This window comes from Clytia hemisphaerica, unplaced genomic scaffold (assembly GCF_902728285.1).
Source record: "Clytia hemisphaerica strain Z4C2 unplaced genomic scaffold, Clytia hemisphaerica genome assembly, whole genome shotgun sequence".
Lineage (NCBI taxonomy): Eukaryota > Metazoa > Cnidaria > Hydrozoa > Leptothecata > Clytiidae > Clytia > Clytia hemisphaerica.
Window position 1 is genome coordinate 14,917 of NW_027104186.1, and position 11,429 is coordinate 26,345.

The 11,429-nt window shown below is 36.9% G+C and overlaps 1 protein-coding gene across 1 annotated transcript; it reads right to left on the reverse strand.

Moving 5' to 3' along the window:
* Positions 1–1,363: 1,363 nt before the first annotated feature.
* LOC136814890 (uncharacterized) lies at positions 1,364–8,325 on the reverse strand (the record flags this gene model as incomplete). Its single annotated transcript, XM_067071315.1, is given in 4 exon segments — positions 1,364–2,645; positions 5,974–5,998; positions 6,496–7,609; positions 8,188–8,325. Coding segments are annotated over 4 exon segments (2,490 nt in total).
* Positions 8,326–11,429: the final 3,104 nt, after the last annotated feature.

Sequence of the window (11,429 nt, forward strand, 5' to 3'; positions counted from 1 at the left end):
TTTTTTCAGTAAAGGCATGAAATAAAAACTATCAAAATATAGAAATGTCTTAATACTGTATTTATTTAATACCTTATTGGTATTAAATTTCGCAGGTTACAAAATTTCGTGATTCACGAAATTTTTTCGAGGAAATGTGTTTTGCGTGTATTAAATTTCGCGATTGCCCGTTTTTTAGGAATTTTCGCGTGTATTAGATTTCGCGATCCACTAAATTGGGCATTTTCGAAAAGTGGGAATAAAGCAATAAAATGACTGATTTCGCTTGAAACACGACTTATTGGGTGTAAACGTAGCAAAACTAGTGACAAAAGTAACTAAGTGTAACGTATTTTCGATTTTCGGTCTATTTTGAAAATTTTTCGCATTTAATTTCGCGATTTTGTATTTTTGAAAAAATTTAAACGGTATTAGATTTCGCGAAATTTGGCCCAAAAATCGCGAAATTAAGTACCCGCGAAATTTTGTAACCTGCGAAATTTAATACCAATAAGGTACCAAATAATCTTCTTAAAAAAAAATAATAAATGCTTATAAAAGTCAACATAAATTGTCATATAAATGGACTTCAAAATAACTTTTACAGGGTTTTGAGAAGCAATTTTCTTCGATATACCAATTCTTTATTACACTGGTAAGTTTTTTCTGAATTAAGAAAATTCCCGTGTTCATTTTTCTAAGCCAGAAAGCAGCTATGAGTCGCCATGGAATACCTGGTTTTACCCGGAGAATATTTTAGTAATCCCGCGTTGATTCGATCTCGCGATTCAGCAATCTTACACTATCTTACATCATTGTTTTATCTTCAATAATTGAGATAAAAAAGTCACAGAAAAATATGTGGAACTAAAGAAGACAAGTTAACAAAAATGATAAAAGACAATAAATTAACAATAAGATACAGGCGGAGCCAGTCACACCAATAAGTTAACAAAATTTACACGCTAAAAATGTTAAAAAAGACCCGGTCGGCTACGACTTTTCTTGGAAAGCCAAAACATGCAGTTTACATTTTTTTATATAAAGGATCAGAATAATTTGAGGCCCGAAGCGCCTTAACAGAAAAGAAAATAGCACAAGGCGAAAAAATACCTCAAGTGAATTGATTCTGCTGATTGACTGAACTGCAATATTTTGCGGACATTCAATGTAAAATGCAACTTTCTTACTTTGCTAAAATTTCGACCAAACCGTCTCGTAGGCAAGAATAACTCAGCTATATACAAAAAAAACTTTAGTGTCCAACAGAAACCGATATGGAATTAAAACTTTAAGAGAGTACCACTGCGCAACAATAAATTAGAGACTAACTAAGCAAGTTTAACACCAAAGTTTTTCCCGATCATTTGTTTATGTTCAGGTTTTAGGTCGACTGTGGAAATATCCAAGTCTTCAAATGAGAAGTTTTTGTTCTCGACACTGCCTTTGCGGACACAAACCGGATTGACATGGTAATAGCGATTCGATAATTTATTAGATTGTCGCAAAGTTCCCGTAGCTTTGTCTCTCCAAACAGCGTTTTCTTTGTGGCAGATTGCAATATCGTCGGGCGGGGGGAATGCATCCTTGTTCGCGAGTCTTGCAAAAGAATAGGGACAACCTGCACACGAACGAACAGTTTTGATTTTGTGTAATCCTTTCCAGTCGTGGGGACAGCCACGTGATTGCCATTATGCTTGATTACACGAAGTTTCAAAGATTGGTTCACCAACATTGGTGAAGTAGTGGCGATTTCTTGAGTTTGTTTACGTTTTCGGACTGCACCGGCTTTTTTCCCAGCGCCTTCTGAGATACCATAATGTGAAATGTTGGTAAGATTATTACCGGAGGCTTTTGACTCTTTTCTCTCGAGGGCCTTGAAGAAACTTTGTAATTTCCGCGAGAACTTGGCAGCTGCGTAAGTATGCGAACAAACATTGCTGGCGTTGAATCCGATGCATCCGTTTCGGAGGTTCCTATTATCGCAAGTAAATGATCCGTCTTTATTTTGCACAACGTAATGTGGTCGACTTCCCTCACTATTGATTACGTGAAAAGATCCAGACGAACTAAATGGCACAACCCCATCCATTTCAAGTATTCGTTCCGCTTTGGAAACGATATTTCGACTATGATCTGCGTCAAGGCCAGGAATGGTGATCTCATCAAACAAACTCTCCTTTTGTGAATCAGCGGGGCTGGAGTTGTAGAACCGCTTTTCGAAAGCTGTGCGCTCGGAAATGGACATGTTATAATATGATTCCCCGGCTTGAAATTTGGAAAATAGATCAGAGATGAGGAAATCGCCTTCACCAACAAACGCAGATTGATTTTCAGATTCCTGTGACTTGTAAAACTGTCTCATTAACTCGAGAAAGTCAGGCAACTCATTTGTTTGATAATTAACCTTTCTCCTCAACTCAGCATTTAAGCTTTCACTCTGATTTGTTGTGAATGAACCATCGATTCCGTTTCTTGCTCGAACATTTTCGATCATGGTGCTTTTCATGTATCCAGCGATGTTATCCACAAACCACTTGTGAAACCTGGGCATTGCAATCATTCTTGGGAGAAAAGGAAACTCCAAGTTGTCCCATTTATCCTTTAAAGATTCAACCAGAGCGTCAAAAGTATCTTTGTCAGTAGCGTGTACTAATCCATCATATCTGAAATTGGAAACAAAATTAAATATGATAATAAGCGGGGGAATAACATAATTGCCGGGAATTCAGAAATTGTAACTCTAAATACCCCCACAAAAAGAGAAAGGCGAAGTGGTAGAGTGGTTATCATCCTTGACTCTCGCCTGGGATGCCCGAGATCGATACCCACCGTGTCTCTACGATTCACTTGGCAAGTGAAAATACCTTCGCCCGGGTCAACCCATGCCATGTGAGGGGAATTGGGTACCATTACTCTGATACAAGAGTGTGGGTAGATTAGACAGACATTGTGACGTGCCGTGGCACTCATAAGATTCGGCCTCGCGTGAGCACCGCTATCCCAGTGTCGTTCGAGTGTCATGGTATACGCCATGGCTTGGCAGCTTACGTCTGTCAAGTGGCTGTGTCTGTCAGCGCCGTGATTCCTATACCTTTGTGGGTAGGACCCATCCCGAATGCATTCCGAGGGCTCATATCTATCTATCTACTTAAACCTAAAACAAAAAAGTCTCAACCCAATTTAAAATAAGCCTTTTTCGTGTGAAATTATACAATTTTATGTAAAAAGTTCATGCTCGCTAAAAAACACTTTTTTCGTCTCGCGAAGGTAACTAAATTTCACGGTTTTTTCAACCTTGCGAAAGTTTGTACAGTAAAACCTTCAATTAACGGACATTCTAAAAGGCGACCTCTGATTAGCGAACAATTTTTTTTCTCCGGCTATCTCCTAGTCAAATCCTCTTAAAACAAGCTGGATGCTGATTGGACCTACCTGATGACGAAAGTTAGCCAAATGAGAGAAAACATAGACATTAATGGAAAAGCTAAGCGAAAAAATGAGCGATCGAACGAACGAACGAACGTGTAAACGAATGAAAGAGCGAGCGAAAGAATAGACCAAAAATACATGAATGAAATATTGAGTAAGACCTGAGAAATTGAAGAAAATTCGTTTTGCGGGCACGAAAATCGGCTGCTCCGGCAATTTTAAAAAAATATTGGGAATTAATTGCTATCAACAATATTTTATGTGGAAAAACTAGAAATGCAAGGAAAAATCTGCAACAACGGTGATTTCCGGCATATTTCCGGCATTTTCAGCCGGACAAGAATTTTCCTCAAAAATCGGACTCGACCATGTTTTGGGCATTGCTAATACGCATCTTTGTGCCAAAAATCAGAAAAAACTAATGAGCCAATCTCGAGAAAAGCTGGTAACAGACGGACGGACGGACGGACGGACGGACGAACGAACGAACGAACGAACGGACAAAGGTTAATTTATAGGATCTCCAGTTAGGTCCAAAAAGTTTCCAAAGGGCGGACACTCAATTAGCGGACTAAGTTTTTTGCATAAGAATGCCAATTCCTACTCTTTCCTCTTTAATTAGCGGACATCGAAGGTCGAACCGGTCAGACTTTAAAAAGTTCAACGGATTGATTTATCCCAACTATTAATTTCTTAAACACTTCAAAGCTTTATAGAACAAATTGCTTATAGACGTTTGGAGCGCTCCCTTTATCCAGCCGGTAAATTTTTGCATTTGAATAAACACTCTCCTGTTTTTCCATGTCCTATTTTCTCTAGAAAAGCACTTCGGGCCAAAAGTTCACATAATTAACCCCTTAATTACCACATACCAAAATTAGAGCACAGAATTGAAAAGCTTCTAAAAGGCGGACACTTCTAGTTATCGGACACTGCATACCTAAAGTAAGACCCATGCCTGTTCGAAAATGTCGAAAAATTACCAAACAGAGGGAGGGGGCATTTATTAGGCACCTAGGAGTACATTTAACAGACCTCTAGGCGGGCCTCTAGGCCAGGGGGTCATGCAGTTGGTACCAGACATCATAACGGTTAGTACCGTGGTGGGTCGTATTTGATTTTTTGAATTTGCTGCTGCTGTAAAGGGTGGTCTACTGTAAATTTCAAGACAATCAAATGGTACTGTCAATAGTCAAATGCACTTAGTACTTTGGGGTAATAAGTGCGAATAGGGATGGTGTCGACCTGTCAATGATCAAATGCACTTAGTACTTTGGGGTACCGAGTGCGAATAGGAGTGGTGTCAACATGTCAATAGTCAAAAGCACTTAGTACTTTTGGGTACTAACTGCTGAGGGGTGGTGGGCGTACTTCCAAATTTTCAATTTTGCAGTTAGTCATCATGATGTCTCGTACCAACTGCATGACCCCACTGTCTAGCCTATAACTGAGATACAAGCTTATCCTTAGAGAGTCAATGTATGAAAATTCAACCCTTAAAAGACTAGTATGTTTCAAATAACCCTTGGAGAGACAAAGCTATTCCGAAAATTGAATTCCCTAGAGTAACAGGCCAGATTACAAATCACACTCTCAAAATTTTAGCTCTGAAAGAACTGACGAACATGCTAACGGCACTAGGCTTAGTATTTTTTAATTATTCGTAGGCCGAATAGATCTTTTCATAAATTTTGTCACAAACAACTGCCTCGTATTCAAACAATTACCATGGCGACTATGTCCCTTGAAACATTAAATGATTTTTTTTTATGAATAAGAATAGAAAGTAGTTCACAATAGCAATAATTTTAAAACGAGGCAAGTATTGTTCGTGATGTAATTTATGAAAAGGACTATTGTAAAATTGATAGGCTAAGTCCAATAAAAAAAGCCTAGTTTTAATGAAAAACTTGTCCCCAGGTCCAAAAAATCAAAACTTTCAAAAAAATGAAAAATAAACAAGCAAAATGCATAATGGGCCTACCTAATGATAAATATAGAATGGAAATAGAAAAGGAAGTAAAATAAGAAAAGGGACTGAAACAAAATAAACAAATGGTCATCAAAAATTATCGAAAACGGCGATTTCAAGCATTTTCGGCCGGAAAAAAAAAGTTTTCTTCAAAATCGGACTTGGCCATGTTTTGGGCATTTCTAATACGCATGTGCTAATGTGCAAAAAATCAGAAAAACTAATGAGGAATTCTCGAGAAAATGCCAAAAAAATCCCTTTTCTCAAATGAGAAAAGACAATGACAACAGACCCTCTACGGCAATGAATTTTGAAATAAGCCGTAGATACTGAGTTTGTGTACAGACAAGTAATAGACGGGCGAACGAACGGACAAAGATTGATTCAAAGGACCACCAAACAGGTCCAAAAATAACCTCAAATATTCACCCAGCGAAGGAAAAAGAACACCCCCAGATATTCACCCAAGAAACAAGTGTGCTAAATTTTAGCCAAATGCGACCATTTTTGAAGTTTCCATCAACCCTTAAACCATTACCTACAAAGAAATATCTTTAAAGATTTACTCAAGAAAACAAAGCTAAAATTACCTATGCGTGCCTTCCGTCTTTCCAAATATGTGACCCCCCAAGCGATTTGGAGTACATTAAAAATGAGACCGGTCTTGGTGCGGACAGATCGATAATATGGGCGGTAAAAAAGCGGCGAAATGATTTACCGTGCGGTAAAATTATACCTTTGTATCGGCCAGAAATCATCCAAAAATCTTTTCTAAAAATCCATTCAAACGCACTCGATCGGTCACTAAAGAGCACCATTTGAATAAGTGCGGTATTCAGTGCGGTCATGGTGCGGACATTTTGCCGTTCGAAACGTTTGCCGGCAAACGAGAAATCATAACAAACAGCATACAACATACATACAAACGGCGGGACCGCACCATCGTCCGCTTTAGTCGACGAGGACCGCACCATCGTCCGCTTTAGTCGGCGTTTTGTACGCACGGACCATACGGTACTGTGCGGTCTTCTGGCCGCTTTTTTCAACTTTTACTCGCACAATTAACCAGTCGGAAAGCGGCACGAGCACGACCAAATCGTTTGGAGGGTCACATATGTCTTCTACGATCGTTGATTTGCAGCTTGATAAGCCAAAGTCAGTAAGTTTTTGTTCAACATTCTTTCTCGAGTGAATGAAGCACCTCAATTGGTCAGAAAGGGGAAAAGTTTTGGCGAAAGCATCGGATAAGGCAGTTTCTCCATCCGTGCCAAAGCATTTTAACTCTGACATCTCTTGGTTGATGCTGACCAAGCTGGACGCAAAATAATGATAAGTCGAAAATACTTTTCGATAGTGAATGAGGGCAGGTCCCATATCAATTTTTGGTTGATTTGTGTCAGCCCGTAACACGGCCATATTCTTATAGGTTGTCGGGGTGAAGAAAAAACCTCCAAAATTAAAGGTTGGATCTATAGTCAAAACTGAATTGAGCCCATATGGCATCTTTACGCAAAATCTCTCAATATCCTTAAAGGCCGCCTCAGTTCCGATAAGGCAAATTGGCTCTGGGGCTCCTTCAACACGCCTGATAAATATCTCATCGTCAGTATTCATTGTTCTTTTGCATTCCTTCATCAAATCAGCAAGAAAATCTTTATCAGATTTGCTAGTAGTAGAAGAGACATCTCTCCGAAAGTTCTTAACCTGCATTATATTCCGGGGATTTTGAGATGACGAATCAATATTCAACGTTCCTCCAGTGTTTTTTCTGATCTGCCTTATAGATTCTGAGGGTTTATTGACTTTCGCCGTTGTTTTTATAACTTCTCTCATACTGGTGGTAGTTTGTTTAAATGACGCAACCCTGTTTTTGGAATGTCCATGGGCTTTCACAGTGAATTGCTTCTCATTCCCGTCAAAATTGTACTTGACTAAGCAATATTGGAAATAAGTTGCCTGATTAGGAATTTTCAATCGAATGATCTTTCTGTGAAAATCAGGACATGCTTTGTTGGTGCCATTGTATTTCGTTAAGATGAATCTATCTCCTTCGTCTCCCTCTTCATCAATGATGACTTTGTTTTCAGTGATAATAGTATGGATATTAATATCTCTACCAAAACCGTTGATGTAGGCACCATTATCGTCGGCAGTTATGTCTTTTGGATTGTTGAGTGCATTCAGGTTAACAATGAAGGTCATATTTTTCTGACATCTGATAGGCACCTTAAACAGAAGAAGGGGTTTTATTACTTGACAAAAAAAAGCTGGGAAAGGTGTGGCGTGGCGTCAAATTTATTTAAATTTGCAAAGTGAGTTGATATTTGAAAAAAAGCAGGGTGAAGTATATTTTTAGAATTGGTGGATGTTATTGTTAAGTAAAATTCTAATAATCAAACGTGTGTATTGCACTTCGGTTGGCTCGATTTCATTATTTCAACGATTTGAAAAAGAATTGTAGAAGTAGCGAGAAACTCGTCTCTAGACTCCTAGGAAAATCCGAAGATTTTGAAGTTTTTGGACACAGACTATAGCGCGCCAAAATGCTTTTAAATACCATCTTTTTCTTTCGACAGTAGCAACTTTTCCCGAGACAAACACTAACTTTTTTCTTCGGATAATTTATAATAGCTGCACAGTGAAAATAAAACATGCATACATCATTTGACATCCAATACATGATGTAATATGTCACTAAGACAAGTCCACCAAGCGATACTTTTATGGATCTACCTGGTTGTGCATTTAACACATATACTATGTCTGTACTTTGGAATATACAAAGTTATCAATTCATCACTTACCTTATGGGAAATCAATTCGTGGTTTAAATTAGGATGAAGAAGAAGTTTGCACATTTCCTCGTTCGTCATTTTTTCACCATAATTCAATATGGGAAGGCCATTGAAGTAACCACAAGGTTTCGTTGGTATAATAATATCCTGAAAGGAAATTAAGAGTAAATTTCATGTAACCATAAAAAGGTACTGTCAATGCTAATACAAACCTTTTCTATAGAAAAGGCCTATAGGCACGGCTGCTCGCTAGGAGAATCCGAAGCGTTCAACTTTCAATTTAAAACTTTGTTTTATTTAAACCTTTTAAATCTGATAGTTACGTATATGTACGTCCTAAATTAGCCAAAATAAGTAGTTCCAGACTTAAACCTGTAACTCCTGGACAATTCTGTTTTTGTTAGAAGCGCCAAGTTATAACAAAAACAGAATTGTTGCCGCACGAGTATGAAAATGCAATTTCGATGGTAACATAACCATATTGCAACTCTCAAGCTACAAGCTTTTATGCCATTTTGAAGTTAGATAAAAAAAATTTACGATTTTCACTAAGCAGAGCTATTCCCTCTACAATATCATTACCTTATAAGAGAACTTATTCTGGGGAAACTAATTTGACGAGAGGTAAAAATCCTGAAAATATTTAATTTTGGCGAATTTTGTCTACAACTAAACTTGACAAAGCCTCTCGAAGATAGCCTGTCGGAGTCACAAACCCCTTTTTGTTATTTTTCATCCAAACGGGCTACCTTCTAAGGCCTTCAACTTTCTATACAATAATTTATGCGAGAATTAGTATATAGCTGAAATCAGGAGGCTTCAAAGTATCTCTGTATCATAAGTGAAATTTCTAGCATAAAAGGATAAAAAGTTCGTTTTTTTCTTCTTCATTTTTCATCTTCATTTTTAAAAATGTTTTTGAGAATTACAGTGTTCTACATTGTGCTTTCAATGTATATATAATTATGTTAGAATTTTCGTTGATAAAAAGCAAGTGAAACAAAGACTAGCGCACACTTAAAGCGAACGAAATTCAGGTCATCAACAGAGCGTCAAGGCCGTCAAGGCTAGATAGGAGGAAAAAACTTATCATTCTATAGTTTCATTTGCAATGCTTGAAAATAAACATCTAAAATTAGAAATTTGTAACATTTATGAACATGTGAAAGATCTTTCTTGATGTGAAAGAAGTGTTCTGTAAACGAGGTTGCTTTGCTTATTCAAGCGGATATAGATTCAAGTATAGATATAAGTTTCATTTCATTTTTTGTTTATAATTAAGTTGGATAGATAACTTCTGTTAATTGTTGTGAATTGTTTTTTCAGACAGCAGGCCAGTTCAGGCTTGGATCTCCAAAGCTAGATTCATCTTACTAAGTAGTAAAAATAATAAAACGAAAATTCTTTATTTTTTAAGCCAAATAATTTGATAATTTGATGAAAACGAGATTTATTTTTTTCTATTTTTTTATCCTTTTTAACTCTGTTAAAAATTTCCAAAATGGCCATTCTATGAAAGACAATTGAGCTTTTCATACATTTGCCCTTACACACAATACGTGTCAACTATAAATAATTGATAAATACATAATATTTTTTATCGGATTTGTGTCACTTTCTTTGAAAGTTAAACCTTCTAATGTTTCCTTTCGTGTTCTATCCACAATTTGCGGGATTAAAGACTCGGGCCTCCGAACCAGGTTCTCAGCCCACTTTTCAAACTTTTTTGTTTCTTGTATTCTATATATTAATAGCGGTGCTTTGTGTGTCTGTGTGTCACCACTTTCGTTTTCGCTTTGTTTGTGTTTTAGAATTATGACTTTTAGTCTCTTGCTCCACAAATTTGTTCTATTGGATTCGCGCCATTTGCAAAAGATTTCGCAAGCAATGTTTTGCCTGATCCTGTTTTTCTTTTTTCTTTTGTTTGAAATGTTTTCGAATGTATTTAACGATCGTATTTATTAATGACATTCGAATTCTTGTCAAAACAAAACAAGTTTCTTTTATAGAAAAGAACATTTCAAATGTAAATCAAAACATAAATTTAAAAAGTTTGTCGAGCAATAACAGCATTCAAAGGGCAATAACAAGCAAGAGAAAAATTAGTCCATCTCTTTCTTCATATAAAAACATTCAAGTGGTGATACTGTTAAAAACTGTGTACGTCATTTTACATGTTTAAATTCGAAAAGTTATGACAAGCAATTTAGAATTGACTTATTATTTATCTTTTTAAATCTGATAAAAACAAAGTTGCACTATTCTTTGTGGCTTTCCCGCTTTTTCCTAAAGAATTGTCATTTCTACAATGCACTCCTCTTTTACCCTGAGTATCAGAGGTTAAGTTTTCAAAGAAAATAGTAACCTCTGAAGACAAATAATAGAAATTTTATCGCGCATGTGTCAATCTAATCACTGTAGAAAAAATCAAAGATGGAGAGCAAATATTACCATATTAATGTCTAGCAGACTGTATCAGTATGCAGTTTACTATTTACGAATTCCCCAGAAACCTCCAAGTGTAATTGAAATAAGTTTCTTTCGAAAGAAATCTTTTACATGATCCCCAAATGTATAACAGTAATTACTAAACTTTTAATTCTGGAAATGTCACTTTAATTGAATCGAAATAATAGACAGACTTTATGTTATGATTCTCTATCACTGACTCTTTTTACAAAGCATTGATGACTTTTTGTAAGTTGTGTTTTCAACGACGGGAATAAAAATATCGACTATGACGCTCATCCAAGATCTTGGATGGTCGTCATGGTTACTTTTGTCTTCGCTGATTGCGCGATGAATAGAATCTTGATTCGTCGGCACAGCGTAAATATATGATTTTGAGCTGTGCTTTTCACGGTACTCCTCTTTACCATGACATTTTCTCAAATTGTCGAAAACTGGACGGCGTATTTAATGCGAGCGAAGTGAGAAAGAGATCTCCGGGGGGAAGGTCAGTGTCAAACTTTGAAGATATATTTTTATTCATTTGATCGTTTTTTTAAGCCAGCTTCAACATCCAAAGGACTTTTAGTGCGTTCAGCTACAGCTTAACCGGCGTGCGACGCCGGGTACCGGCTAGTTTAAACTTATTTCTCTTTTCCGTTTTTTCTAAAACTTTGTTGTAAATGTGACGGATGACTCGCGAGCATAGTTGGTATCTTTTTGCGCTTGCATCCTGTTTTTTTGTCTCTAATTCTGTGTTATTTTGTCTCTGTGTACGTTACTATTATATTTATGTTTGTATA